General features: G+C 40.3%; 1 protein-coding gene across 7 annotated transcripts in view; it reads right to left on the reverse strand.

Annotated features, from left to right (window-relative positions):
- Positions 1-19592, reverse strand: part of ZMAT3 (zinc finger matrin-type 3) — a 58340-nt gene that overhangs the window by 20574 nt on the left and 18174 nt on the right. For 2 of the 7 annotated variants that reach the window (XM_077879702.1, XM_077879706.1), the window contains one exon: positions 7690-8016. In XM_077879702.1, the coding sequence (XP_077735828.1) occupies positions 7690-7959 (270 nt within the window). In that variant the 5' untranslated portion in view covers positions 7960-8016. Of the gene's footprint in view, positions 1-7689; positions 8017-9952; positions 10091-11458; positions 11652-13742; positions 13855-17774; positions 17969-19592 lie in introns of those variants that run through there. The other 5 variants (XM_077879704.1, XM_077879703.1, XM_077879701.1 and 2 more) reach the window with 5 other exon arrangements.

Consider the following 19592-nt stretch of genomic DNA (forward strand, 5'->3'; position numbering starts at 1 on the left):
GAAGGTTAGAATGAACATTGTCATGTTTTATTGAAATTGGAAGTATCAGTCAGAACTCAGCTTTCAATATATGTTCACATAAATATAAATGTGTATATATGTAGATAAATATTATTAGTTCTGTCACTGAGAGGATCTAAAAACAGTAACATCCCAGTAGTGAAAAGCATGCCCTGCACTCGGATTTTAGTTTCTAAATACCATTTTCCAATAAAAGAAACCTGGCTCCTTGAAGAAATGGCTGGCATGGGGAAAATACAAGAAAATCCTTGAATCTTTTGTTTTTAACAATTAAGGAAATATAACAAAAATTACAGGGATATGTTAAAAGGACACAAGCACCAATTTGAAGGGGCTCACACTGTTCAAATCTGTAACAAAATAAACATCAGGATAAATAATGATTCTAATAGATTATATACCAGAATAAAGTAAGAAACCATAATCTATGGTGACTGGATGAATGAATGAATGAAAACAGAAAGTTCTTCCTTAAAGTAGAATTCCAATCAATAAATGTAGAAAGAATAATCAAAACAGAAAAATCACCATTTGGCAAACACCACAGTAATAATCACTGTAGGGAAGAATCATCATTGGATGCCAAAATTACTGAGTGAAAATACCATGAGAAATAAAATATTCACATAGTAAAAAAAAAAAAAAATTCACATGGTCTCAAAGTATCTCCCCACATAAAACTTATTAAACACCAGAAGAAAAACAGTAACTTTATAAAGAAGAACCCTAGCAGACACCATCTTAACCAGGGATCAAAGTTAATAGTATCAGTGATACAAAATACTCACAACCTTCCTAATATGATGCACTAGGAAAGACAATACATCACTTCTGTGGTTTTCTTGCCAAAAAAAACAAACAAACAACAACAAAACATAACCTGAATTCAATCATGAGAAAACATCAATCAAAACCAAATTGGGATATTCTACAAAACAATTCTTCAAAAATCACAAGATTGTAAAAAGCAAAGAAAAATGAAACCTGTCCAGATTAAAGGAGGCAAAACAACCAACCACATGCAAAATTTCATCCTGGATTGGATTCTGGAACCAGAAATTAGATAATTGGTGAAATGTAGTCTGTAGATTAGATAATATTATTGATATCAGGGTTAATTTCCTGATTTTGATAATCGTAAGACAGTTATGTAAGTATTAACATTTGGGGAATCTGGATGAGGTACATGCAGGAATTCTTTGTACTGCTTTTGGAATTGGTTTGTAAGTTAAATGTTAATCACTTAAAAGTTAATAAAATAAAATAAACTTGCCCAAACCTATAAGTAAATAGCAGAGCCAGGGCTATTCTCATTCCAGAAACCATACCACCATGCTCCACTGCACCCTAGGAAAACCCAACAGTATTAAGGACATCTCAGGTACCACGAACTGTTCTAAATGTCATATATACTAATATGCAGGTATCATTAGTATCATCATCATCTTCTTCATGAGACACAGAGAAGTAGGAAATAATTCTTCCAATGTCACACATCTAGTAAGTAGTAAGACTACAATTTGAAGGCTACTGACCTCAAAGTCTATGATTTCATGTTCTTAATTAATAGCCTATAAAACAGATGCTAGCAAAGGGAACGATAAAAAATTTTTTAAAAAACTCTTAAAATTAAGGACATACTTGTCAAAATGAAAACAATTCAATAGAGGGTTAGAATTCAAGAATACCTCACAGAAATACGGAAATGATAAAAGAGAGAAGAGAGAAGCAATATAAAGAATCAATCCAGCTAGTCCAGGCTAGCACTAATAGAATTACCAGGAAAAGAGACTGAAACAAAAAACCAGAGAAGAATATCATCAAGGAAACAGTATCAAAGAAAATCTCCCAGAGCTCAAGAGAAACAGGAATATGCAAACTGAAGAAACTACTGGTGCAAGACAAATGAAAAAAGATGCACAACTAAACACATCCATCACTGTAAAATTTCAGGTATCAAGGATCCAAAGGAGAGCCTAAGAGCTTCCAGAAGGAATAACAATGCTCCAAATTAAAGTAAGTCACCCACAAAAGAATAAGAATCAGGATAAGATTTCTCATCAGCAATACAGATTACAAAAAAAAAAAAAAAAAAAAAAAACACAACAACAAAACACACACACGCACACACATTACTTGAAGAAAGAGTAAATGTAAATGTATGTTACAACACAACTCTCTCTTAAAATAAAATGAAAAAGAGAAAGCAAGCATGCATGTTTAGAAAACCATGTAGCCCAAGCCAGAGAGCAATAAAGAGAAATCCAAATTCGACAGCTGTGCAGCAAACCTAGAGGGCAACCAGTTGCAAATGAAACAGGAAGGTGGAGGGATTCCACACAACAGCAAGTGTGACTGAGAGTCTGGAGAGGGAAATAGGGATAATAAAGATACATTATGTAAGAAAAAGAAGGGAAAAGAAGAAAAGCAATTAAACCTAGGATATACAATAAGCTACACATGAAGTCATGATCCAGTAATAAAACAACTAGTTCAAATTAAAAGAGGACATCAGTGGGTTTAATGAAGATGTATGAAGCGGATCGTAAGCAATAAAAAGAAAGATTAAGAAGCTGATGGCTGTTTTCTTATAAATGCATAAGATTCTTCTCCCTCTTTTTTAAAGTGTCAGAAACTCAAGGAAATACAAAAGGTGATTTCTAAGTTACAATACATAGGAAACAAACTGAAAAGAGGATGATTTTGAGCAGTTGGTGGCATTCAAGAAAGGGCCATCCATCCATCCCTCTTGAGTAGCATAGGATTGTGACATTGGAAACAGAGAAGAAGACAACTCTGTGGTGAACAATATACTCCTACTTCTAGTAAGGTAAAAGCTGCGTGTTGGTTTTCAACAATTGGAATCAACCTACAAATAGAGCATGGTAAACTTAACCTGATTACGGAATAAACAGAAATGTGATCAACCTCAATGGTATCAAAGTAAAACTAGAGTCAACACAAGACGAGAGGTGGAAAGGAGAATGGAGAAGAAATGGTGATGGAAGAGGAAGGGAGCACAGGTGATTACTGCTTTTCATTATACACCTTTTGTTCTACAGGTATTGTTTTGAGCTACAATTCCTTTCGATGTGTTGAGGAAGCTGCTACCTGTGGCAAATGCTACAAAAGGTCAAGTGAGAGCTAGATTTGGCCTGTAAGGTCACAGGTGACCATGGAGAGGGCCATTTTAGTAGAATATTGGAATAAAACCAGAATGCAGTGGTGGGCAGGGGAATAAATGGGAAATAGAGATAGGGAGAGGACACTTATACTTGTCAGAACCCTAAGGAGAGGAGAAAAGCTGCCAATGAGAGGGATTAAAACAAAGGGAAGGTTGCTGTTGCTATTTTTATTTACATAGAAAAACCTGAGCAGCTTTTTAATTTGATCAAGGTAAAGAAGTGGGATCCCTGGTGGCGCAGCGGTTTGGTGCCTGCCTTTGGCCCAGGGCGCGATCCTGGAGACCCGGGATCGAATCCCACATCGGGCTCCCGGTGCATGGAGCCTGCTTCTCTCTCTGCCTGTGTCTCTGCCTCTCTCTCTCTGTGTGACTATCATAAATAAATAAAATCTTTAAAAAAAAAAAAAAAAAAAAAAAGGTAAAGAAGTGATGACAGGTGATGAAATCCAGAGTTAGGGTGAGGAATCAGCCTGTCAGAAGAAGGGATATGTACTCCTGGGAAGTAAGAAGAAACGAGGTAGGGGGTACAGGGATTGAGGGAGAGAGCTGGCAAGGTGCAGCTACCAGCAGCATCATAGAGAACTTCTGTCCCCCTGTGAAGTGCATTTGGACTATTCTCAGTCCAGTGCAAGTTCATTTGGAAAACAACCAGGTGGGAGAACTCTGAAAACATAAAAATTAGCTGAGATTAGAGTTGGTGATGATGTCATCCAAACCTGAGTGACCCCTGTTAAAATATGAGTGCCAAAATCAGTATTCTAAATTTTGGGATAATATCAATTGCATTCTCTGCATGATGAACTCAGACCATTTTTTAAATGGACATGTAAAATTCATCCAGTTTTGTTTTTTGCTTGTTTTATTTGGGTTAATGACCTTCCATCTGAAGTAGTTCTTCCTCTGGGCATGTTTGCTGCTAAGACAGTGTTGTGTTACTCCATGCCAGGCTTGCCCTACGTAACCTGCAGGCAGCAGATAGATTTTAATAAAATGAAGACATGTTTTCTCTTCCAAAGATTTTATTTTAAATTAATATATAACTAAAGTCATAATTCTGAGACTGTAAAAATAGGTAATCTTACTAAACTAAAACAACAATTCAGGGTATTTTGAAGCAGAATGACTAGGTTAAAAAGTCCTGGGAATAAAAGCAAATCTGTGGCAACCACAGATACACAAAGATCATTGCTACAACAGCCCCAACTTAGGAATGTTAGCGGGATGTCAGGGAAAGAAGTAGTGAGTTTAAAGGGAAGTATTGATTGAGCAGCTCCCATTACATGTCCTGGATTTCTGGAATATGATACAGTTAGACTCTAATATAACACTGTTCACACCAGACTGAAGATTGTTTACAATACCCTGGGCAATCTGATACTTTGCAATTTCAACAATGGCATCAACTGACTCAACCATTTGGAGTAATGTAATCACAGTGATTTATCACTTCACACAAATGTGTTTCTAGCTTACAAACAGGCTACCACTGACCCCTTTTATCCCACACATAACTGAAATAGTGAATTTGCGGTCTTGGTACCACTCTGTATTAAAAATTATAAAGCAGGTTTTCAGAAATAAAACTTTCCATCATCTCATCTACCACTTTGTTGTAGTAGTCTACTTACAATCACTGCCAATCTGCCTATTCCCGGGCCTTGGTAAGCCTTACTCGATGGTCCTACCCTTGTCTTCAATAGCCTTTTTAAATCACTGCCTACTTATGTACCATGTATATGGCGTTTGATGCAACTTTCAGGCTGACATTTTTATGTTTCCCTTCTATGGTGGTTTCACCCACCTCTAAGTTATGTTCATGCTCTGATTGTTTATTATTCTGATCTACTCTTTGATCCACACTCCCTCATCTTGACCATATCTTTCTTGTTGAAATCCAGATTTCACTTCTAAAGTTAACTTTCTCCTGTACTATCCTAATGAAATTGCTCCACACTTTCATACACTAACTGCTTTGACTTGTTTCTCTGTAAAGAAAAACAAAAACAAAAAAATCCGGGATCCCTGAGTGGCGCAGCGGTTTGGCGCCTGCCTTTGGCCCAGGGTGCGATCCTGGAGACCCGGGATCGAATCCCACGTCGGGCTCCCAGTGCATGGAGCCTGCTTCTCCCTCTATGTCTCTGCCTCTCTCTCTTCTCTCTCTGTGACTATCATAAATAAATAAAAAAATTAAAAAAAAAATCCCCAAACCTTCTTCATTCAAATCTTTGCTCCTAAGCTCTTAAAAATAAACTCTTAGAAAAACCCAAACTTTTAATTTTCCATTAGGTTCTACTTTCTTAATACCCACTAGCTTCTTCATCTTTACCCTAGTTCTAGGCTGCTTAAATTATCCACTACAACAGACTGTCCTCCTTCTCCAACTCTTCCACTTAAAAATTCTTGATTATTGAGACACTTACCCAAATTTCACTTCCCTATTCCCATATTTTCTAATTGATATATTTACCACATTATGGACAGAGCTGAAATTAAGTATAATTACTAACCCTATTAACTAAAAAGTTCAGAGCGCGCGCACACACACAAATGTAGAATCAAAGAAAAAATCCATATAAATGCAGATTGTTTCTTATCTAATTTAAACCTTATAATCCAATGAGCCTGCTCAAACTGAATCCTCTCTATGCATAACCAAAAGCAGCCATCACTGCCTTTTATAGAGACACAAAGTGATATTAGGAGAAACAAACAGGCAGGAGATACAGGTATAATCCATACACACATATTAAAATTACACATTTCCCAAGAGGTTTACCTCATAAAAGTAAACAATTCTTCTTTAGAGGGCACACAGGTGGGTTTTCTCAAGTTAATGACTTACCAGGGGCTTTACATACCTAAAAATAAAAACTTTAGAACTCAAGCATGATTTTTCAAAGTGAATCTTAGGCTATAAAACTGAATATCCACAGGAATAGATGAAGAGGAAAGCTAGCACTGTGTCTTGGGTTTGAGAAGCACTATCCTAACCAACACCCCTCAAACAGTAAGATAGGCAAAGGAAGACCCTGTATCCAACCACTGTGGTTTGGAGAGTGGTACACAGAGGAAACAAGAGTAGGATTGAAGAAGGGGGGGGGGGTTGCGTAAAAATAAAACCAGAAGATGCCTTTATGTACCGCTGAGGACACGTGCCAAGATCGGAGATATAATTAACTCAACTCCCTACACCTGAGGGCAAAACAAACCCAAACAAAGAGAACTCCAGGGAAGCAACATATTTTATCTTCCCCTAAATCCCAGGGAAAACAATACACCATCAAAATATTTCTGAGGTACAATCACAAAGTGACACAATCATCAGTCTTTAGGATCAAAACAAAACAAAAAGATTTACACCTAGAGTCAATAAAAACTTTAAGTTAGAGACAGAATGGCACGATAGAAGAAATAGCTGTGTAAGTCTTCTTTCTACCATGTCTTATTATTGCAGCTACTTGTGCAGAAAATAAATAGTCAAAACAAGGCTGACCCAGAAGACATCCTTTCATTCAGTGGCATTTGACCTCAATTGCTTCTCGGGTCTCCTTTCTCTAAAAAAGGAAATTATATAATTGCATATGGATAGCAATCTAAAATAAAAAGAAATACTGTACTCTCTCTAGCCAAAGGTTAGCTTTCTATTTGTTCTTAGGTAATTGCACCCTGTAAAACTGTCCTTCCCACTAGACATTCTACATGGAGGTGAAAGCTTTAAGTCTTAGAAATGATGATCAGTTCAGAGTACGCTTCCTTATGAGGTAAGGTTCAATATTCCAATGTCATTTTATTCCAACCACAGAAAAATACCTGTTTTCCTTAGCAGTGACATAAGAAGAGTCAGAGGCCAAATATAAAAAGCATAACAGGGACACCTGAGTGGCTCAGTGGTTGAGCAGACGTCTGCCTTTGGCTAAGGTCGTGATCCCAGGGCTGTGGGTTCGAGTCCCTCACTGGGCTCCCTGCATGGAGCCTACTTCTCCCTCTATGTCTCTGCCTCTCTTTCTTTGCCTCTCATGAATAAATAAAATCTTAAAAAAAAAAGAAAAAGAAAAAGCATAACATTCATAGACAGATTACCTTGAATTGATGCAAACTGTATTAGCTGGAGGAGAATATTTAAAAGGCTAAGTCTCCTAAACAGTTTGACACTGAATTGAGTTTGGTACATCATGTTTCAAATACCTATTCACTTTAGAATCACAGGTTTGTACACAAGCATAGATGATGTACACTAGCCTACAATGACTAGGAAACTATCAAAAGCCACACAATTAGGTTGAGATCCCATTCTAAGAAAAGTGATGCTTTCTTTTAATGTAGGAACATTATGCTTTTAATCAAACAAACTAAAATGTAGTTGTTCACTAAGCCATTTTGATTATTACAGGCACAACTGGTCATATCTGGAGAGAAGACTCTGAAATGGGCAAAGCCCTAAAAGGTTCTCTCACTAAAGGCCGGACTTTCTTTTCTCCCCTTACCTGATAATGAGCTTGGGCTTGCTGCGCTGAGTTCAAGGTAACATTGCAGAGTTTGCAGTACAGGGGCTTACATAGCTCCTCCAGGGCAGAGTCTTGCTCCCCTCCCTTAGGTAACTCTTCTTCCCCTGCCAGAGGCAAGGAAGCCTCCTGCCCAAAAGGCTTCTGTGGAGGAAGTTGCAAGGTTCCTGTAGACCTGGCGGCCACTGACATAGGAGGAGAGGATGAGGGCTGCTTAGGCAGAGGAAGCCCGGCGTGTTGCAAGAGGATCATTGGGTAGGAAAGCCTTGGGCATAATCCAATGGGCGATGAGAAGTCAGATCTTCAAACCTGAATCAACAGCAAAAAAAAAAAGAAAAAAGAAAAAAAAAAAAAAACCTCAGTTAAAAATGTGACCTCAGCAAACATGTAAATGACCCCTTCCTCTACTTCTCCATACCACCTTTGGGATTTCTTTTTGCCTCGTCTAGCAGACATCCCCTATCTGTTAATCCACACTGACCCCATGCTCTTCCACTGAGAACAGCTTTATAGATTTCACTTTATTTTGCTTGGCACAGCTCCAACTGCGGTCCCTCTGGCCTATGAACATTAATAGCATTGCATCCTGGCTAATTAAATCTAAAAGTCACATGGATGAAATGGACATCAAAGGTCACCTAGTCCGGACCCCTTCCCTCAGGCACACTTACACTTAAACACTCTCGATGATAATTATGCATAGACAAAAACACCACTGGCTTAGCAAATGTCTCCTTTCCATCCAAACTAGTCTTTCCAACCAGATGAATCAAAAAGAGCGAAATATAGACTTTCATGTCTCAGAACCCTTAAAACACTTCTAGCGCTAGCTAAAATATCAAGGAAGTCTAGGAATAACTCAGTTACTATGTAACAAAAATAAATAAAAGAGTTCCTTCCCATCAACCAATAATATTTAAATAGGTAAGCCAATGACTCCTCACAGCAGAGGCTGCAGACAGTGTGTAGGCCACATGCAGCCTCAGATGTGTCTGTTTTGAATATACAGTGTTTTGTTTTGCTTTCACTTTTTAAATTGAGTTAGTCATCAACATTTTAAAATCAAGATTCATGGTTTCTCCTGATAAAAGGATGATCTGGCAACATTGGGCCCATGGCCCTACATGGACAATTATCTAGTTAGTGCTGAAAGGCACTGTCCCCAGTAGCCAGGTCTGCCTTCTCCAGGCCACTTCCTTCCCACTTAGCCTGCTGTCTGTATTTGTGTTACTTACCTGCTCCCTGTAGGCCCTTGAGCTTAGGACCCCACCTCATATAGCCTTCATGAGTCCCCTATAAAATCAGAATATTTTCTCTCCTTCTAGTCATAAATTACCTGCATAACAGTGCAATAAGCAAATGTCCTATGAGGTAATGGATCACACTGTCATAAGCCCCCATTTAATTCTAGTTCCTCAGTCTTAGAGCAATCTCCTTTCCTCTTTTTATTACATAACTGATTTTTCTGTTTCACTCAGAAAACATCCAATATGTTCTAATAGCTCTTCGATTTTATACATGATTTCTCCTGCCTTCCACCCAGATGGTGCTTTCTAACCCCGAGTATCTCAAAATGAACCACAGTACACGTTATGAGTTCCCATGATTCTAATTAACCCAAATTAAAATCCTTATTCCAAAATACACAATTCCTTCCACTCTCTCAATACTATTAAAACCTCTTTCTTTGGTCAATAAACAATGGCTATTTTAAACTGTTGAAATTTTCCATCTGCAAGAGAAATGTGTATATTTTCAGATGATAATGCATTTACTAAAATTAACCAAAATTTAAAAAAGTTAAGTCTCTTTTACCAAATCTAGTAAGTATACACATGGACATTGCAGTCAAGTAACAACTTTTATATTAAATTCAGGGTCTGGGGCAGCAGAAGATATCATCAGTGCAATGGGGAAATAATGTAGTTAAGGGCAAAGTACAAAAGTTAGTCATATTATTCAACAATACTTCTCACGCATCATATTTAAAAGAAGACTGTATTTTTTTATACTTAAGCATAAGTATGCTGTCCATATGCTCTGGGAAGATAAAGAAAAGCAATACAAATTTAGAAGCTTTAAAAAGTCAGATTCTCTGTAATCATATTATTCCTCTCAATTAAATCAAGCAAAGACAGGCATGGACATTTTAAAAAGGAAAACTAAGGAGACAAAATTCACTCATTCAACAAGTTAACTACCTAATGATTCATAATAATTCATAATATTAAAAGACTACACATACCACCTGTACAGAGGCATACCAAACTGCCACAAACAAGCTGCCAGTTCAGAAGAGAAAATGGAGGAGGGTATTGAAACATCTAGATAAAGGAAATCAACAATATAAACAAAATCAAATACTACTGATCGCCTAGACATGTCTGGACTTGTTTTATGAAAGCTCACTCCCACTTGAGGAAATTCCAGCACGCATCTCCCCCAGTGTTGCCTACAGGTTTCCATCAAAATAAAGGCCAGTCTCCAAGCACAGAGGTCCAAGAGACCCCTTTTTGGAAGTGATAAAATCCCCTGTGTTACAGAAAAAAATTCTTGCCAAGTACAGACATACCCATTATCACATTTTATCTTCAAAATTTTTAAAGAATAGCTAGGTATTTCAAGGTTATTTCTTGTAATATTTAACAATCGAAACGATAACATAACTCCCAAAGAGGCTCTGTGCATAACAACTACATCAGGTATTACCATGCTGGCAAACAAAAACTAGCAGAAATCTAAAAGAAATAAAACCGAACCTTTAGTGAAAGCATGAATGGTGGAATACAGAGAGACCCAAAGCATATGCCACTCGGATCTGTTCAGCTACTGCATGAGATTAAAAGAAACTAACTCGGCAGCTGATGTAAATAATATATGCCTCAGATCTTAAAAACCATTGCATTTCATTTGATGCTTGGAGTGACATAAGGATTTATGGTGGTTAATGTCCTGGTTCGGAAGGGAGGTTTGCGGAGACAATAAAGTCAAAGCTTCGTGGTATATATACCCTTGTTTAAAGAAAACGGATGATCATCACATAGTTTTCATGATTGAACTGGGGCCTACTCTTCACAGACTGTATTAAAGGCAATCACTTTCTCATTTGGAGAAACCTACAGAGGAAAGAGAACGGTGTAAAGGAACAGGTAATTGGCACCTCAGCGAACTAAGGAGGTCTGTACAGTAATCGGGAATCCTGGAAATGAGGGGGAATCGGGGAGCATTATTCAGAGGTCATCGGAACGCAGCGGGGAGGAAGGAGAGAGGGGAAAATAGAAAAATAACCAGCTGAGCAAGGTAAATCATATAAGGAAGACTCAAAAGAACGCAGGGATCTGGGGGGGGGGGGGGGTGGCGGGGGGGGAGGCCTTGGTGAATTGGCGAATGTTTTCCAGTCTCGGCTGTGACGCTTCCTAATCCAAGGGAATCGTTTGCACACTTGCATGTGAGCTACGGCACTTCGGCATCGCCCACGGACGGCCCGCGGTCCTAGGGTGCCCGCGCACACGCGCACCTCTGCCCCGCGAGGCTGCCAGCACCGAAGATGGAATCCCCCGTGGCCCCCGGAGCTGCACGCCCGGGCGCTCCGCGCGGCGCACGTGAGCCGCTCAGCACCAAACACATAAATAAAAGCGGCGCAAGGCTGTCACGTGGAGGGCAGGTGGGAACCCGCAGCCGCAGCGCCGCTCGGCGCCGGCGCTCCCGGGCGCGTCCTGCATGCCCCGCGGCTCGCGACCGCCCGACTCACCGGAACCCTCGGGACGCGCCGGGAGCCTGCTCGCCGCGCTCCGCCCGCGGCGCCCGGCTCGGCCCGCCTCCACTCCGCCTTCCCCGGCGCAACTTTGCCGGCTGGCCCCCGCCAGGCCCCCGCCGCGGCTGAAGGCTGACTGTCAAAAGTCGGTCCAGCCGGACCCACAGGGAAACAGCTGCAGGAAGTGACTGCGGAACCGGGAGGCGGCGGAGGAGGAGACTGAAGGCGCCGGCCCGGCGTCGCCACTGCGCATGTGCCAGGCCGGGCGGGCCCGGCGGCGGCCGCGGCGGCGGAGGCGGCAGCCGCGGCAGCAGCAGCGGCAGCAGCAGGGGCGGCGGCCCGCGGGCGGCTCTGGCGTGGGTCGCTGACCCTCGGGGCGCGCGCCGGCCAGGTGCGGACGCCAGAGCTGGGGCGCCGATGCGGAGCAAGCACAGGCGGGAGCAGGGCGCATCACCCCGCCGACGCGCCCCGAGAGCTGCTCATCACGTCCGCGGTGGAAAGTTGATCCGGAGCAGGCGCTTGGGCAGACCTTTTGCAACTTTCATGTGCTGTCATTGAGATCCAAACCTTTTTTCACTCCAGCCCCGCCGTCCGTCCGGGGCTGCCGCCTCAGGTCCCGCCGGATGGTCCAGGATCCCTTGGAGTGCTGTAACAGAACCCTTAGACCGAACCTTTCCCCGGAATGGAGGAAGGACACTGTGGCTGGCGGTTCAGTGGTCTCCAGTCACACAAGGGCGCGTGTGCGCACGTGTGTGCGCAAACACACACAACACACACTCCTCTACCACGGTGGGCAAGAGGTAGAGACGACTTTTCTCCTAGACCCTGGATCCCTATCTGCAGGGCAGAAAAGACCAGAAAAAGATTGGCTGGTGTAGACTGTCACATCTGCTAGTCAACCTCGACACCTGTAGGATTGACAATGAGAGATGAGCTGAGGAATTTCCAGCTCTAAACGTCTATTAATTTGTGAACTATTCCATAGGAAGATTTGCTGGGGGGAGGGGGGGCGGTGGCAAAATATACATAAATTTACCATTTTCACCATTTTAAGTGTACAGTGCCATTATGACCATGTACTTATTTTCTAATCATTAATTAAAATTTCAAGGAGAGATCGCTTCTCAGCCTTTTGGCTAAGATCAAGTGTAAAATTTCAAGGAGATGTAAGTACAGCAAGATGTGAGCTAGTAGTAGGCAACTACTGCAGGAAATTAAGGCTGTTTCTTTGAAAGAAACACACCGTTCAGTAACACCAACAACAAACCAGGTTGACAGTTTTCCAGAAAAGGCTTCATAAATACGATAATTCAGCAATCATACACACACAGCTAGTGCGCGCAGGCCATTTAGGGAAAGTAATCTATCAGGCCTAGGTAGAAAAGAGAATTTTTCTGAATTGATTCTCCAATTTTTTAAAAAGATTTTTTTTATTTATTTAATTATTTATGAGAAACACAGAGAGAGGAGAGAGAGAGGCAGAGACACAGGCAGAGGGAGAAGCAGGCTCTGTGCAAGGAGCCCGACGTGGGACTTAATCCTGGGTCTCCAGGATCATTTCCTGAGCTGAAGGCGAGCTAAACCGCTGAGCCACCTGGGCTGCCCATGATTCTCCAATTTTTGTATACATACTTTATGTGTCAAAATCTTAAAGGGACACATTGTTTTTAGAATGATAAATGCTGCTGAAATCCACTTTCCAGCCCTTTTACTGCATGGCCTTTAGCCACTCCACAGTCTATACTCTTTAGCTAGGACTGCAACAGCACCCCTGCTAGCCTTTCCAACCTAACTCTCCCACCAGTCTAATGATGAACAAAACAATCACTAGCATTTACCTGTTTACTCATACCATACATGACACTCACTTTCCTGCCTCTCTAATTTAGCTCTATCTGCATCTTGGGTGCAAAGTGCTTTTTCTCCCCATCCCTGTATTTCTAAATCCTACCTATCCTTCAAGGACTCTTCTTCGATGACCTCCATAGCACTTCTCTGCACACCCTGATGACATACTTAATATTTATTGCCTCATATTATAGTTACCTAAAGAAATCACTAACCTGCCCTATAAATTTCTTAAGGACAGAAAAGATACATATCTTGGGATTTCTCAAACTGTATATTTCATTCTTTCATTCAATTTTGAATGACAGGATAAAACTGAAGTATTCACTGAGGTACCTCACACTCCAGCTCTGTGCACACATACATACATTTCCATGTCCTCTGCCCCTGGTATTATATTATTCCCAAACAGCTAGGGCATTTCCTTCCTCACCTCAGGGAAAAAGAAGGCAAGTCTCAGATGTTTGTTTAATAGACATTTGAAGCTCATGGTGTGGCAACAGTCTTATAAGTCAAAGGTTTGAGTTTGGAATAGCTTTTTAGGACTGAAAGAAAAAAAAAGAAATTAAACCATAATGTATAAGTCAGCTTTGCTATTAAAAACAACTCCCAAATCCCAATGGCTGGTTGCCACAAAGGTTTATTTCTTGCTTGTACTAATAACATGCTGTGGATAAGCTCCCTAGGTCTTCTTGTTCCAGGTCCCAGGCTGAAGAAGCAGCCCCTGTATGGGACTTGGCATACATGTCTCATGACATATGGGAAGAACCAGAGAACTAGTAGAAACACATGTGGCCTCTTAAAGCTGCTTCTTCAGCATGTCATGACATATCCACTCAAATCCTATTGCCCAAAACCTTTCATACAGTCAAACCCCAAATCAGTGGAGAAGAAGTCTACAGCTTCCATAGGCAAATCACATGTCAATGGGCATGGATTATAATCTTATAGGGCATTGGTGGGTGGTTAATTATAAACAATAATGCAATCTGCCCCAAACACAAGGGAACCATTTTTCTCATCCAGAGGTTTTGATGTGTATCTCCAAGAAGGGATTTATACCTCCCCATTTTAGTCAAGATTGGCTTGAAAGAAAATATGGAGCTAGAGATAAGAGAACCCCCAGATATGTTTCTAAGATCTGAAGACAGAGGAGATCTCAGTTCTATTGCTAGGATAGGGATCAGAAAAACACCCAAGGGCCTGGAGCTTCTCTTTAATAATCCAACAGAGAGGAGCATGTTAGCATAAAGCATTTGGGTAGGAAGAGCCAGAGAAATGCCCCCAAATCTGTTCTTTAGTATCTATAGCATTAAAAACCATTCAAAGGGTCTGAGAGAGGACTATAAAGCTGTGAAATGGCTTAGAGGTCAAAACAAGGAAGGGCAGAGCTAAGTGCATAGATCAGTGATCCAAAAGCAATGGAAAAGTGGACATCAGCTTCTGAGGTAAAGCCAAGGGTGTTCACCTCTGAGAACCAGGTATCTCCCCTTGCCACCTACCTCCACACTCTACCCCAAAGAATTTAGTGGCTACCCTGAGAAGTACAAGGGGGAGTGAGATGGTTATAAAGAGATTACATTTTAACCAGAAATGATTTGGGTACAGGAGAGATTCATAGGTAACAAAAGTACATGTGGAACTGGCCAAATTAAGTTTTCTTGCCTTGGGAAGAATGAGATCTCAACATTGAGACTAATTTCAATTATTTTTTAGAATATTTTCACTTTTGAGTTTTATGACCTGATTTAACATAACTAGAATGTTTGTATCACCCTGCTTGATTGAATAAATGAATGAATGAATATTTTTTTAAGATTTTATTTATTTATTCATGAAAGACACAGAGAGAAAGGCAGAGACACAGGCAGAGGGAGAAGCAGGCTCCCTGCAGGGAGCCCAATGTGGGACTCGATCCCAGAATCCCAGGATCACCACCTGAGCCAAAGGTAGACACTCAACCACTGAGCCACACAGCCGTCCCGAATGAGATATTTCTGTTTCCTTTAAAACAGGGATTATAGTACCTGACAATTATACTTCATAGGTATGTTGTCTCCTTGGTATAACTTTTATGTGGGAAACTCTCTGAATTAATCAGAAGGGAAGACCATATTAAAATAAGGATAATTATTTTTCATTACATTAGATCCCGTACTGAAAAAAAAATCTACATTTTGCATTAGTTTATTTACCAAGAAGATGGTTCCAACTCACTTCTGGTGTCATGGCTTGAGTCTATGGGGAATCTAAGACAGGAGTCTTCATTCTATTCCCAAAATCAGAAAAAAAGGAGATCTACTCATTCCTCTCCATGAACTGATGCAATTTGTTAGGTCAGATCCCCTTGGAATGTAAATTTCCATCATCCTTTGAGATTACGTCCTTTACTCTCATGCCCAGGCCATGACACATTATGTCTTCCAGATCTCCTTCATTCTTTAAATCATAGGATAAAGCCTCCAAAATGATTTGTCTCTCACACTAGCCTCTGCTTTTCAACACAATCCTTCATTTATAATCAAAGCAGTACAACAAAACTCAAATCAAGCAAAATAATCTCTCAGGCATTTTTTTTTCCCTCAGGCATTTTAATAGCATTTCAACATTTTTTCCTTACAAATAAAGTGTGAAGAAATAATGGGGAAATGGCAATAGCACTGGCATTAGTTTTTAATCTCCCTAAATTCCCCTGATTAAAAAACTAGACAAAATAAGTAACGAACCCAGAAGTCTGTAGACAGCTACTACCATAAAGTATCCCTACAACCCCAAATACAGGTGATGATAGGGACAAACCACCAAGAGCTACAGAGCTGCGTGGTTTCAGCAAGAGAAAGCAGAGAGAAACAGCAGGGACACCAGACAGAATATCAAACAAGCTGACAGGCACTCTGGAAAGCTCAGTGGGCCAATTTGAGGACAGCAGCTGAAACTGAATGGAGCCACACCCAGTCCAGGAGCAGATGCATACAACGGGTACATTTTGAGTTCTGAAGCTAATGGAGCATTTTGAGACCCATCAACTCTCAGAGCTAACTAACCCTAACTCCATTCCCAAACTAAGGAGAAAATGCTGGAAATAGAATCCAAATGGTGCAGATTAAAAATAGGAGAGAGGAGATCCAGAATTGAAGAGGGGAAGGAGTCAGAAGATCTCAGAAAGTAAGCCAGCAGCCTGGTGAACATAACATGAGAAAAAGAGAAGAGTGAGCTGGAAAGTCAAGTTGAGGGGCACCTGGGTGGCTCAGTGGTTGAGTGTCTGCCTTTGGCTCAGGTCATGGTCTTGGGGTCCTGGGATGGAGTCCTGCATCAAGCTCCCCACAGGGAGCCTGCTTCTCCCTCTGCCTATGTCTCTGACTCTCTCTGTGTGTCTCTCATAAATAAATAAATAAATAAAGCCGTTAAAAAAAATGAATCTTAAACCACCCATCCTTCAGCTTCTGATAAAATCTGTAGATTCAAGTGCCAGCCAGCAAGACAGAGGGCAGAGAACATGTTAAACTGCATTATGGGTACTCACTCAACAAAGTCCAGACATAGGACAAATGACCTGATTTCCTCAAGATTAAATTACACAGCAAAACAGGGGCAGGGAAAGAAGAGAAGGGTGATATTTTTTAAAGTCTTTAACCTTCAGATTAGCATTTCCCTCCATGAGGAAGAAATCTCTGTAGAACCACGAGTACCAAGGACAAGAGAAGACTGATATTCAGCTCAAGCAGTCAGAAAGAGAGCAAATTCTTCCTCCATCTTTTTGTTCTATTCAGTCCTCAGTAGATTGAATAATGCCCACCCACAATGGTTGGTGGGGACAATCCGTGTTACTTAGTCTGTTGGCTCGAATGCTAATCTCTTTCAGAAATAACCTCGAGACACCCTGAAATAACGTTTTAACCAACTATGTAGACATTTCACAATCCAGCCAAGTTGACACATAAAATTAACCATCACACCATATAATGTAATGAATGCTATTTTAAGCCACTAAAATTTATTAACAAAAGATATATTTAAAAACTATATATATGTGTGGAGAGAGAGAGAGAGAGAGAGAGTTTGAGAAGCTCTGATTGAATGGAAATCAGGACTTTGGAGTTCAAGAGAGCTAAGTTGAACAAACTTGAACTAATCCAGGGTTTCAGAATCAATAAATTTAAAAACTCATGCAAAGATAACCAAGAACTGGAAGAAATATAGGAACTTGTCCTAGCTCTGATACTAATTTTCTAATTGTGGGTAAATCACTTAAGAGCTTTAAGCATCATCTTCCTTATTTGCATAATAATGCTTTGGATTAAAGATCTGAGCTCATATCCAAATGTAAAATTTTATGAGTCTATACATACAGGTGATAAAAATGTAGAATTCCTTCCAGTTAACTGTTAGCTTTTTTAAAAAAATCTCTCAAATGGCATCATCTTCCATTAGTATTTTCCAAGCTATTAAAGAATGGCAGTCATACCTGATGAGTTCCCAATGAACCAGTCCAGTGCTAGTGTTCTTTAACATCGATCAGTGTGGCCCACAAGTTGCTTTTGAAAGGTGAGTGCACTCAAAGTTGATAGAACTCTTTGTGGATGGTTATCACCTGTCCCTGGCCTTTATTGTCAAATCAGTTTTTATTTTTGAGCAGGACAGCCCTTAACAAGTTGTGACCTAGAAAAGAATCATCACAAGTAATAAAAACATATCCATGGTTGAAGTTTCAGCTGGAAAGATATGAATAGAAAAGACCCTACTGACTACCTTCCAAGAAGGTTGCTATTACTTTAGAGGACTCTGTCACCTCATTTATATATTCATTTAACAAATATCAATCAAAATCTGCTATGTTTCAGACACTGTTTTAGATGCTGGGGATACAGCAGAGAAGGAGGCAAACAAGATCCCTCATTTCTTGGTACATACATGCTAATTAAGAAGATAAATAGTAAATGCATAATAAAGACGTAGATAAAATAACATCAAAGGGCCATAATGCTATGAAGAAAATGTGTCTTGAAAAAGTGACTAGAAAATGCATAACAGAAGAAACCTGAGAAGAGGGTCAATAGGGAAGATATTTCTGAGAAGGTAATAGTTGAACAGAGGCATGAATAAGCAGGAATCTGTCACTTTAAGATTTAAAAGAAAAATACTGCAGGCAGAAGGTAACAACCCTGAGGCAGGAATTAGTATGATATGGTGGAGAAATAGAAAAGAGTACAATACAAATTAAAAAGGGAGTGATAGAAGATGATGTTGAAAAAAAGAGGCAAGGCCAAATCATGGAGGCCACCAAAATAATTTGAGTTTTGTGCTAAGTGCAATGAGAAGGTTGAATTCTTTTGAGCAGAGAGTAACGTTATCTGATTATTACTCTTATTATCACTTTATTAACTGTGTGAAAAATGGCCTGGGGAGAGCCCATGTGACTCTTGATCTCAAGGACTGGAGTTCGAGCCCCATGTTAGGTATAGAGATCACTTAAAAAATTAAAAATGGGAGCACATTGGTGGCTCAGTTAAGCATCAGGCTCTTGGTTTCAGCTCAGGTCATGATCTCAGGGTTCTAGGATCAAGCTCTACATTGGGGTGGGTGCTCAGCAAGGAGTCTGCTTGTCCCTCTCCCTCTACTTCTCCCCAGCTCACTCTCTCTCTCTCTCTCTCCCAAATAAGTAAATAAAATATTTTTTAAAATTAAAAATTAGAAAATGGCCTGCCACTTTGGATTGATTCCAAAAATATGTTAGTTTAACGTTAGAAAACCAATTATGTAATTAAGCATGTTAGCAGACGAAAAGAGGAAATCCGTGATAATTTCAATAGAAGCAGGAAAAGCATTTGATTAAAAATGCAATATCTGTTTATGATTTTAAAAATTAGCACTTCCGGTTTCCAGTCTGACATGTAAGAAGCTTGAAAGTCACCATTTCATCCTAACAAGTTAAAAAACTGACTAAACTGAAAAATCAACAACTCCTCAGAGTTGAAGATAAATGAGGTCAAGGGTATATCACTGTCCCTAAAATTAGAGACCAACAAGAGAATATAGAGAATCACAACTTAGAGAAGCAAAAACCTGTAATCAGAAACTTCCTTGGGAGCTAGTGGCTGGAGTAGGCAAAGCTGGACTGTAATTGACAAATTACCGGAAGTTTGCTACAGACCATTCTGAGAATTAAAAACTGCAGCAAGACCTAATTCAGCAGAGATCGGGAGGGGCACACTTTTCTAAGTTTTAGCTCCTAGAGTTCTACCTGGTTCTTAAAATGAGTACCAGAGAAAAAATCCTCTTGCAT

This window comes from Canis aureus, chromosome 31, assembly GCF_053574225.1.
Source record: "Canis aureus isolate CA01 chromosome 31, VMU_Caureus_v.1.0, whole genome shotgun sequence".
In the NCBI taxonomy this organism is placed as follows: Eukaryota; Metazoa; Chordata; class Mammalia; order Carnivora; family Canidae; genus Canis; species Canis aureus.